The sequence below is a fragment of the Hipposideros armiger genome, unplaced genomic scaffold (assembly GCF_001890085.2).
Source record: "Hipposideros armiger isolate ML-2016 unplaced genomic scaffold, ASM189008v1 scaffold_11, whole genome shotgun sequence".
Taxonomy (NCBI): domain Eukaryota; kingdom Metazoa; phylum Chordata; class Mammalia; order Chiroptera; family Hipposideridae; genus Hipposideros; species Hipposideros armiger.
Window position 1 is genome coordinate 731,697 of NW_017731361.1, and position 12,134 is coordinate 743,830.

The 12,134-nt window shown below is 43.8% G+C and overlaps 1 protein-coding gene across 6 annotated transcripts in view; it reads right to left on the reverse strand.

Annotated features, from left to right (window-relative positions):
* The window catches only part of KLHL3 (kelch like family member 3), a 256,432-nt gene that overhangs the window by 111,828 nt on the left and 132,470 nt on the right, over window positions 1-12,134 (reverse strand). For 3 of the 6 annotated variants that reach the window (XM_019661593.1, XM_019661601.1, XM_019661589.1), the window contains exon 1: window positions 6,339-6,805. The exons of 2 other annotated variants lie outside the window; for them this stretch is intronic. Coding sequence is in view for 3 of the 4 variants with exons in the window: in XM_019661601.1 (XP_019517146.1) it covers window positions 6,339-6,394 (56 nt within the window). In the remaining variant the exon portion in view is untranslated. Of the gene's footprint in view, window positions 1-6,338; window positions 6,806-12,134 lie in introns of those variants that run through there. One more of the 6 variants, XM_019661573.1, reaches the window with a different exon arrangement.

Below are 12,134 nucleotides of genomic sequence, written 5' to 3' on the forward strand. Positions count from 1 at the left end.
CGTGGAATCTCCAATGCTCAAACGTCCTAACTCAGTCCCTCGCTTACTATGCAGTCTTTGGATCATGTCAGCCTCCCCCATGGTTCTCCTTCAGGAAGCACCAAAGTGGCGGCAGGCCCTCAGGATCATCCTGCTAGTAATAGTTCTCACGGCAGATGAACAACCTGCCCTTCTGAATGTTGTCCTTTAGGTTCTTGTGATAAGTTCATTAGCATGATTGCATCTCCAAGTCTGGGCAGCAACAGGACGCTGACAAGATAGGATTTCAGAACCTCCAGAGCTCTGGGCAAACTGCAGACCTAGCATGTATCCCAAACCAACAGTGCAAGACCAAAATGGCCGAATTTAGGTTTCTCCTTCTGGATTAATGAAGGACCTGGCAACTGGAGGGTGTCCAGGCAGCAGGACTCAGGACTTGATGGTGTAGCAGTCCTGTCATCAAGAAACACCACCTAGGGGTGGCCAGTTGGCTCAGGGGGTTAGAGCACAGTGCTCATAACACCAAGGTTGCCGGTTCGATTCCCACATGAGCCAGTGAGCTGCGCCCTCCACAACTAGATTGAAACAACTACTTGACTTGGAGCTGATGGGTCCTGGAAAAACACACTGCTCCACAATACAGTTAAAAAAAAAGGATTTAAAAAAACAAAAAGGAAACACCACCTCCACACAAGCTGCTAGAAAGCCCCATACTCTTCACACTCTTTCAGTGGTGCCCATTCGGTCCAAGCATCTGTCCAGGGAGACACATGGAAGACAAGCACCAGGAAGCGACAGCTCCTGGCTGCAGTTAATAACAGTCAGCATTTACTGGAAACCAATGATGTGTTAAAGCACTTTACCTCCATTGTCTCATTTTATCTTCAGAACAGCCCTGAGGAAAGTATTATTATCTCCTGAGGCATTGAGATAAAATTTTTCCAAAAGTCCCACATAACTACTACGTGGAGAACCAACACTCAAACCCAGGTCTCTAACTCCAGGACCCATGCTCCTCATAGCAATGTCCACTGACTTGGGATAATAGCCTGACTCAGGCCAAGGCGGGGCTCATGCCTTAGGTCCTGCTCTGCGGTTCTTCACTGCGCGGCCAAACCAGGCCAATTGAAAAATGCCTGAATCCTCCAGGACCTGCGACATACATAGCACTACATCACTCCACTGACTGTGGGAAACTGCAGCATGTACTGAAATCAATATTATCCATTGTACTGCATTTGGAATTTTCACACAAGCCCATCATGACTCATCAAAGCTGACCAGCTGCTGTCGCCATTCTTCTAATGTGCTCTAGAACAGGTATGTTGCTAATCACACTCCTAAGAGTCCGATTCACAGATCGCTTCCTTCAAAACCCAGGGGGAGTATCTCGTAAGTGGGTTGTGTGAAAATGTAAAACAAGATAAACACTTGAGTTCATGCAGAATTAGACAAGGAGAGAGAGAGAGACTAAAAGAAAACACATCCCTGTTATGTGGCATTTGGGAAGCCAAGCTTCTATTTGGTTTGAATAGGAAGCTGAGCTCTTCCATGTGTGTGGTTTTGATAGAGGCTACAACAGAATTGAAAGTTAAAAAGAAAAGTCCAGAAAGTTGTGCTCAGACTCTGAAAACCCTTATAAATTATAAAAAGTCAGAGATTTCTAGCTTGAAAACCGCCAAATTTATTGAATAGGAAAAAAATATATAAAAACAAAGTATGTTCATTTTTTTAATATAGTTTATTAATGCTCTTTTCAGCCTAACCTAGTTTCCTAGTTTTAGGGTTCATCCAGCAATTGGAAAAAAAAAATTAGGTCACTTCTACAAAAGCAAATTTTATCAAATAATGCACTTGCTTTAGAAAATTTACCCCAAAATGTTCTTGTCTGGATCGGTAATAACAATCTAAAACTGAGCACACAAGATCCTAAAAAAACCCAAATCTGGGTATGGGGAAATCAAGCGGTTTCTTTCACTGACTTTGTTTTTTTGCAGTTGAAAACCTTCCTTAACCAAAAAAGTATTTCCAAAATGGAAAATTTGGTTTCAATTATCATAGATGAAATGTACATCTGCTTCAGGCAGCAGTGATGCCCAAAAATTTCTTTACAAGTTTCTACCTGTGACTTCTGTGGGTAGGAGAGGACTCGGCAACACGCGGAGGGAAGACAGACAAGGCTGGAGCACCCAACACTTGCTCTTCCCTGGGTCTTGCCAGCATTCCACCTGGCATTGCAAAACTCTGCAGTTAGAGAGCATCGTCTTTCTAAGTCATGTCTTCTCAGAAAATAGGATCTATCTGTTCCTAGATCAAGGGTGAAAAGACAAGCTTCTTCCAGCTTCGAAGCTCCCCTCCCTGAGGCCCAGAAGCAAGCTCTCCTGAGTAAGGCAAGGCATTCTCCCTCTGGGGACTGCTCACACAAATTCACAGCATAATGCTGGGCACATGGGATCCCCCTCAAGCAGGGGCATCCTGATGCTTCTGATGAAGAAAACCACCACAGTTTTAAGAAATATGGAACACCAGCTTCCCCTTTTCATGATGTTTCTTCCAAAAGCTGTGGTTCTCTGCAACTCTTGCAGACAGCCAGAAACTAGGCTTGGGAAATCTTTCTTTTAACTATGGTAAACTATATACGACATGAAATTTACCATTTTAACCATCTTTAAGTGTACAGTTTAGCGGCATTAGGTACACTTCTGTTGTTGTGCAACCTCCAGCACCATCCATCTCCAGAACTTTTTCATTTTCCCCAAATGAAAGTCTGTGCCCATTAAACACTAACTCACCACTCACCCCTCTCCCCCGTCTCTGGCAACCACCATTCTACTTTGTCTCTAAGAATCTGACTACTCCAGGTGCCTCATATAAGTTGGCAATTTATTTTAATCCATGCACAAGGCTGATTCCCAGAACTGAAATAAACTCCCAATAGCAGGAGCAACTGCCATCTTCGATGTCTATCTGCTCTACACACACACACACACACACACACACACACACACACGGCATCAGAAAGTCCCTTGGAGAGCTAGAGAGCTTACAGGATACAGCAAAAGTGAGTAAGTTCTTAAGATTTTAGCCCGAACAAAGGTGTATCCAGTTCATGGCTGTAAATCATGAAGCATCCAGGTGCCTCAGGGTGTCCATCTATAAAAAGGAGGATGAAGGCAGGTTTTCGTGAAACCTCAAAGAGGAAATGCCAGGCCCTGTGTGGTATCTCACTATGAGGAGGTTACTTTAGGTAGAAGCAAGATGATGGCCTGATAAACTCGCCCTAATTTTCTCATGAACGGCCCCACATAATCTGCTTTCGATGATAAATATAGGAGGGCCGTAAAATAAGCCTTGGTTAGTGTCCCAGCACAAGTCATGGGGTACAGCAGGGGCAATAGACGAATACCAACGAGTAAGTACCTGAGTACTTACTCTGTGCCAGGAAAACTTTACTAGGTATATTGCTCCATTTGATCTTCACAACAACTCCATGAGGTATAGATAACTGTTATCACTCCCTTTGCACCAAAAAGAAAAATTATTTCTAGGAAAAAAAAAACAAAACGTGACACACTCAAGGTCACGTAGTTTATGAAGTAGACTCACTGAAAGGTCTCTGTTACTCCAAAGCCCATGCTTTCAATTAATAGCCTTTAAAGGTAGAAGTTATTTTCATACCCTCATGGCAAAGAAAGAAAATTGTTCATTAGAAATCACTTGGCTGAAAATTTTTAATGCTTAAAAACAGCCCCGATTAAGCTTCAGCAGGTTAAGTGTGGAACAAGCCCCAGATTCAGGATCCCTCCAGTCTCCGGAGGTTTGACATGTGATCCTAGGCCAGTCACTCGGCTTCTCTGGCCCTGGGTTTCCCAGGGAACTTGTAAAACAAGACTACATCCCCCATGCTCCTCCTACGTCAAAGCATTCCATGGGGTTAATTACCCGTGCTGAGATGATAAGGCCGATATCCAAGGATGAACCCATTGGCCAAAGGCGCCAATCTCCTCTCTCACCAACTTTCTCTTTAGGTATCAGAGCTTTTCACAATAGTTATCAGCTAATCAGCAAATAATGACCCGGCACCTACTGTGCATGGTCACACAGTAGTCCATAAGGAGTATTTCAGAGGTACAGGCATCGTCCTTGAGGACCTGTCTCCAAGTCTGGGAACTTATAAGATATATGAAACAAAAGCACAAAAGGATCTTGGGGTGGGCCTATTATTCAGCATCCAACTAAATGATACAAACTAAAGGTATTGAAATTCATACGAACATCAGCCAGGACTAGAAAAGCTGAGATTTCTTGGATAAAGAATATAAAACTTGATAGGTAGATAACTTTTGGAAAAGAGGAAGGGAAAGGCATTCCAGGCAAAAGGAACTCCGGAAGATAAGGATCTGAGGCTGGACGGAGTAGTATACAGGACAGGACAAGAGCCCAGTAGACCCCTCGGAGGGGTATGAGTGAGCCTACGAGAGGGAATGGAGGCTGGAGCCAGACTTCAGAAGATGAACACCTGGCAGGGTAAGCTGGACTTGGAGTGGAAACAAAATGTAGTGAGCCAAACGACCCGGTGAATGTTGGAAGCTGCTCAGTTTGGATTTCTTGCCTAGTCTGTCTCCTATAAGGGAAAAGCAAAAGAATGTGTGCAAAAACCAGGTGCCATAAAGCCAAAGACATCGGCCATCCCAGCTGAGAGTCACCAGAGCATTGAAGAACATGTACGAGGGCAAGGACTTGCGGGCAAGGACTCATTACGTTTCTAAACACAGTACTGGGAACACATTTGGGACCCCAAATGCGTGGGAAGCAGTCCTTGGATCTGCTGCTGCTGGTCTCACGTGGATCTTGCAGCCCTGTTATAACATGGGAGTTAAGAAGACAGGCCTGATCCAGAATCTCTAAACCTCCATTCATATTACCCTTGCCGCTCTGCTAGCTACCAGACAATAGGAGAAGGGGAGGACACTGTCCACCTCTGCCCCAGGCCTAGGAAACAGGCCACATGGAGTCCAGCCCAGCTCCTGCTGCAAACGGCACCCAGGGAGAGGATATACCAGCAGCACACTCCGTCCAAAAAGTCCCAGACTCTGTCTGTGGCAGTCACATCAAGAAACACAGTCCCTGAGGCCCCAATAATCATGCCAGTTCTAATGGGATCTAGAGATGTCTAATGACGTCATTCTGCAGCATGAGATGCAAGAGTTGGGACAAACCATGCAAAGTGTTTACTGAGGCTCTCTCCAGACAGTGTTGATTTAGTTAAACCTGTTATCATGTAACCAGCAAGTTACCATCTACATCAGACTGGCAGCTCCCAGCAGCCGCCCTCCTCTCAGTGGTGGCTTCCACGGCCTGACCCCTCCCTGCTGCTGTCTTCTCACCTCAAGAAAAATGGCAAGCCTTGTTGTCTCCCAGCCGCAGACCAACAGAATGAAGAGGCTGGCACAACATGCGGAGATGTTTTAGCACGCAGACAGAGGAACGACCTGCCCTTGCGCTGCACTGAGCACCTCCACAATGAAAGCATCAGATCCTCAGATGATACTCTAAAATTTACATGCATGTGCCTGCCAGGAAACAAACCCTTGCTCGTAAGATCCAGCTCGACAAAACTACTTAAATTCCCTTCTGTTGATTCCTATTTCATAAGAAACCCGTGGTGGAAAAAGCAAGAGTTCCTCTCAAGCACATACCTTCCAGTATCATTTATAAACTTTTCAATGCAAATGGAAGTCAGTTCTAGCAAGTGTCATCTGACAGGTTTCTCTCCTTCTTACTTGAACGTGTGTGTGTATATAGGCACACGCACACACGCACGCGCACACACGCACACACTTTTAGGACAGACATCAGCATGGCATGATTGCTGATGATTTGAGCACTTCACTGTGAAAATGCAGTCACTCTATGCCAGGCCAGCCCTGCTATGACATCAAAAAACCCCCCACCCAAAAAAAACACCCCAGGGAAAGTAGCCAGGAAAGGGAAACGCCTCCTTGAAACAGCCTGAGAAAGGCAATCCTGATTCAGCCCGTGCTGAAACTCTTCCCAAACACCAGCCAGGAAGTCCCTTCTTTCAGGGTGCTCTGCTGCCCAGCAAACCCAGACCTGGCTTTGGGGAAGCCAGGTCTCTAGAGAAAGGGGCTTCCCTGCTCTACTCGGCTGCCCGCTGCGATCCATCCGTGGCCAGGTCTTTGGACCCTGCCTAGCCAACGCAAACACAAAAGCTGGTGGCTGCCCCGAGAGCTCACATTCACTTACACTTACACACACACACACACACACACACACACACACACACACACACACACACACACACACACGACACACACGACACACATATACATACATACCTTTCACCCTCCATTGTGCGAGGCCCAGCGGGGGTGGCAGCTGCTGAACTGTGCATGCACCCAGGGATCCTAGCTCTGTGCTCCGTCCTGGCAGCCAACCAGCGGGAGATCTGATCAGCAACAGTGATTCAGCATGGCTGCAAATGAAGCCTCCTCCCTCTCGATCCTCCTTCCTCTGACTTACTAGCGGCAGCTTCTACCGCAGAAGCAGCAGCAGCAGAAAATGTCTTACCCAGAGCTCCCTGCAGCCCTTTCAGCTGCTAAAAGCAGCAACCCACTTGCTCCCCCTCCCCCGCAGGCTGGCTGCTCCTCCGTCTCCTAGGAACAGCGCAGTTCCAGCAACCCAAGTGCAGTGCCACCTTTCCAGCTGCCTCCACATCTGCGCAGGCATCCCCAGTTCAGGCGACTAGCCCACCCCAGGGGCTCCCATCTCCTCTGCCTAGACCGCAAAGGCTCAGGCAGTTCCTCACTAGCCCAAGAAATGCTGGCTCCCACCTCCTGCCCTGCCCCCATAGGCTACGAATGAGCCTGTTGGCCCGGCCAGATTGATGGAATGAGGAGGCCCCTCAGTGGCTTGCAGGAGAGTTTATCCACCTGGGGAAATTGACTTGTAGGTTCACAGCCCACGTTCCAATTCCTCCTCCCAAAATCTACAGTAGCTCTGAGAGTCTGACAGATAGAGAGTGGTTAGGGGAAAAGAACCTGAGTGACCTGAGAAGAATGCAGAGAGAAATTGGAAAAGGGCAAAACTGGTGAAAATAGGTGAAACTGAAACAAACCCTATTTTACGGCACAAGGCCAAAGGCAACTGCAGTAAAGCCATCAAAGTGACTACTGCATCCATTTATCTCCCTCGGCCATACTGAAAGACACCAATCCCATAGCACAAACCTAAAATATCTTCCTAAAGTCTGTCGTGTTGAAATTTGACTTAAGCTGCGTCTCTAACTCGTTAGTCTCCCACTGATTCCCCCACCTCCAGCCGAAGATCTCTCACAACCTGTAATCTCCAGTTGCCAAGACTCAATGTAGACTAACTGAACTCTCATGCCTAATCTTGGGAAAGGCAAGAGGCCAGCCTGTGTCTCCTTGCCACAGACAAGAGGGTTAGTGGCAATTGAGGCAATCAGCATTGACAGTTGATTAGCCACAAAAAAGGGTTTAGGAATTTCCGATGCCTCAGAAAATCATCCATGAGCACCTCCAGTCTGGGACCCTCTGTGTCACACCTGTGCTTATCAGGGTCCATACTACCACTAGCTATCTTAGTGACTTTCGGCCAGTCTTTTCCTTACTCTGGACCTCAGTCCCTCATCCACAAGACAGGGTAGAACCAGACAATCTCTAGAATCCCTTTCAGCTTTAAAATAACATGATTCTAAAAATGCCTTATATGTTCCCTTTTTCTTCTCAGAGTAATCTGTAAGATTGTTTAAGAAGAAAATTTTACTGGACTCTAGTTTTTTGTAGGGGGATTCAGGGAAGATAACATGACATATATGAAAGTACAAGAGATGCTCAGTACATCTATTATTGTTATAATTTTGACCTGTTAAGTTTCTTCATTGTTACAAATCACTGAAACCAAGCGGGGAAGGAGGGACCCTGAGGTTAATAGAAACTAAGAGTAACTTAAACTTTCTATAACCTGCAGAACTCAAACTGGCAAGGGTGTTATTCTCAAAGCTTATCTCCCGATACCGCAGTGTCCTCTTAGACGAGGCCATTGCCCAAATTCACTCTTTCTCAAGTGAGAAGAGACCTGGGTGATTTTATTTATACCCCACAGTCCTGTGTCAACACTTCTTCCTTTCACAACAAGCCTGCTTATGTCTTCGCCCTCTTTGTCCCCTTCCTCCTCTAATCAGCCTGTGGCTCGATTCCAGATATTTCCTCTTGAGGTGAATCACAGGGACCAGGAGAAGCTGAACATTACAAATAAGGAAACCAAATCCCAGAATCCGTGTCAGAATGCAGACATCCAGCAGGAAGACAACTAGGTGATTCATAAAATGGACATAATAAGATGAGTCTCTTTCACAACTTCATACCCTCATTCACAACTCCAACACACAAGAAAGGGGGGAAATGTCACATCTAACAAACCAGAGAAAAAGGAAAAAATAAATTTAAAAAAATTTAAAAGGCCAGGAAAGGAAATACTTAAGGGCTGAGCATATTCAGGTTTCAATAAACAACCACCAAGAGCCAGTTTAAAATTTTACAGAATTTCCTTTGCAACCTTTTGCCATCACTACAATGTATGTGTTGAAACTATACTGCCACCATCTGCACACTTGATTCACCACTCAACCCACAAGAGATACACAGAGCAGAGGCAACTCAGAAAAGGGCACCAAGGAAAGCCATCTCATAAAATCAGGGTCAGAGCTAAGCCAAGAATCGAAGTCTCCAGGTTCCTGGCACAAAGCATCCATCCTAATCTTTTCTAGTTTCAGAAATACAGTTTACATTCTCTACCTCATTATCCAAATGTTCTCTGGGTCACAGCCTGAACCTGTTTACTCTAGGCTAACCTTCCTAAATGGATTTCATATTGAGAAGAGTTGCTACTGGATTCTTGCAGTAGAGGAAAGTTAAAGGAACAAAGTAAGTAGTGTCTGCTCGGAGGAAGAGGTCCTATCCTTGGGATGCCTAGCAATAGTGTCTGACCCCCTTCTTAGCCCTCCTCCCCACACCCAAGGCTCTTCCCACAGCTTACCAATAGTACCTATTGGCCCCACCACTCCACCCCAAAGCAATATACCCAGCCATCCACATCAACTTTGTTCAGAATCCTTCACATCTGTGTGGCTCAGGAAGAAACTGTATTAGGAAAAGAAACTTTGTTGTTTGTTTGTTTGTTTTTAAGTGGATTTGGTCTAGAAAGTTCTCTTCTCCACCCTCCATCTCTCCACAAGTAGCTAGTACAGCATAGCTTATCTGGAGACAGTCAGACCAATCATTCTTCCTTCTAAGTGTCTTTTTTCTTCTTGCTTTTTATCCTCCTCCTCTAGGACTTCAGTTCCTAACTTTTGCAGGAGCCATAACAGAGCAGTGGTCCTACACCTACCTGTGTAATAGAACCATCTGCCCAAGCATCAGTGCGGTTACAAGGCACAAGAAATTCTTTAGGGTTATGGAAATGTTTCATATCTTGACTGTGGTGATACACAATTATATACAACTACTACATTTCATCAAACTAGACACTTAAGGTGAGTTTTATTTTACGTAAATTATACCTCAATAAATCTGGGGAAATAAAAATACTACAGGGCCAGGCTCCACCTCACACCTATAGAGTTAAGGCCCAAAGAGCAGGAATTTTAATGAACTTCATAGGTGACTCTAATGCAAGGCTAAATGCAAAGATCACTTAGGACAATGAAAAGATCTCACACCATTAGCATCAGACCAAGGTCCAAATGTATTTACCAGAAACATGACTCTAGGCAAGTTACTTTACAAGTCTCAATTTTCTCATCTGTAGAAAGGAGATAATAACAGTACCTACCTCCCAGGGTTGTTAGGTTTCAATGTGAAAGTATATAAAGCACTTAGCAGAGGGCCTGGCCTGTAATAAGCACTCAGTAACCATTAGCAGCTATTATTTGCACTGCCTATGCCAATGCTACCAAACTATAGCTCTGTGAGTCCTTAATTCTGAGGTCAACAAGAAAGTTAGCCAGGGTAACTTGTGCCAGGAAGCATAGCCCTGGGCCTCCCCTGAAGCCATTTCCACATCTCCAGCGGTCACTATTACCAACAGGTCACCCAGGACTAGGCAAAACCAGAGCTGAATTAAGCCCACCCACATCTGTATCACCAAAACTTCCCCTCAGAGTCTGGCCCACTTGATAAGTAGACTCTCCCTATAGCTGCGTAGAGTGCCCCCAGCCCAGCTAGCCGGGCAGAAACTGAACATGGACTTGAGGCTCAAAAAAGTCAAAAGGTACACAGAACAGCACTTTATCCAGAGTAATGCTTAGCTTCCCTCAGCCCTCCTCCTCTAAGGGTGGAAGGACCCTGAGTATATTCAAGAGAACAGTCACCCATGGCTTTTGTGTTGTGCTTTAAAGCGTACAAAGTGCTTCACGCCCCTCATCTTCTTTGATTTACGACAATACCCGCTGAACAGCAATAACAGCTCCCATCCCTTGTCTGTGTACTCTGGGCCAGACTCTGTACTCAAGACTTTACTTGTAGCCCTCTTCTTTCATCCTCACGACAACCCTGTGAGAAGGGACTATTATTTCTGTTTTAAATGTGAGGTATATAGAAATGCCACAGATTTTTATATATTTATTTTGCATTTTGCAACTTTACTGAATTCCTTTATTAGTTCTAACAGTTTTTTAATGGAGTCTTTAGGGTCTATTATATAATATCATGTCATGTCATCTGCAAATAGTGATAGTTTTACTTCTTCCTTTCAAACTTGGATATCTTCTATTTCTTTTTCTTGCCTAACTGCTCTGGCTAGGACTTCCAATATTATGCTGAATAAAAGTAGCAAGAATGGGATCCTTGTCTTGTTCCTGATCTTAAAGAAAAGGCTTTCTTTCAGCTTTTCATCACTGAGTATGATGTTACCTATATGCTAGACATAATGGGCTTTATTACGTTGAAGTACATTCCCTTTATATGTACTTTGCTGAGACTTTTTATCATGAATGTTGAATTTTGTCAAATGCTTTTTCTGCATCTACTGACTGAGATGATCCTATAATTTTCATCCTTCATTTTGCTAATGTGTTGTATCACACTGATTGATTTGCATATGTTGAACCATCCTTGCTTCCCAGGGATAAATCCCACCTGATCGTGGTGAACGACACTTTTAATGTGCTGCTGAATTTGGTTTGCTAGTATTTAGTTGAGGATTTTAGTTGTGTCCATCAGGGATATTGGCCTGTAATTTTCTTTTCTTGTGGTGTCCTTATCTGGTTTTGGTATCAGGGTAATACTGGCCTCATAAAATGAGTTTGGAATAATTCCTTCCTCTTCTTTATTAGAACTAATAAACAAATTAAGTAAAGTTGCAAAGTACAAAATTAATATGCAAAAATCTGTTGTGTTTCTATACGCTAATAACTATCAGAAGGAGAAATGAAAATATCGCATTTAAAATTGCAAAAATAAAATGAAATACCTTGGAATAAATTTAACAAAGTAGGTGAAAGACCTATATATTGAAAGCTATAAGATATTAATGAAAAAAAACTGAAGACACAAATAAATGGAAAGATATTCCATGCTCATGGATTAGAAGAATCACTATTGTTAAAATGTGCATACTACCCACAACAACCTATAGATTTAACGTAATCCCTTTCAAAATTTCAATGGTGTTTTTCACAGAAATAAAACAATAATCTTAAAATTTGTATGGACTCACAAAAAAAACTTCAAATAGTCAAGACAATCTTGAGGAAGAAGAAAAAAGCTGGAAGCATAATAACACTCCCTGATTTCAAACTATATTACAAAGCTATAATAATTAAAACAGTATGGTCTTGGCATAAAAACAGACACATTGATCAATGAAATAGAGTACAGTCCAGAAATAAACCCACATACATATGGTCAGTTAATCTACAACAAAGTAGCCAAGAATATACATTGAGGAAAGGACAGTCTCTTCAATAAGCTAGAAAAACTGGACAGCCACATGCCAAAGAATGAAACTAGACTGCTATCTAACACCACACATAAAATTAATTCAAAAAGGATTAAAGACTTGAATGTAAAACCTGAAACCGTAAAACTCCTAAAAGAAAATAATAGGCGTAA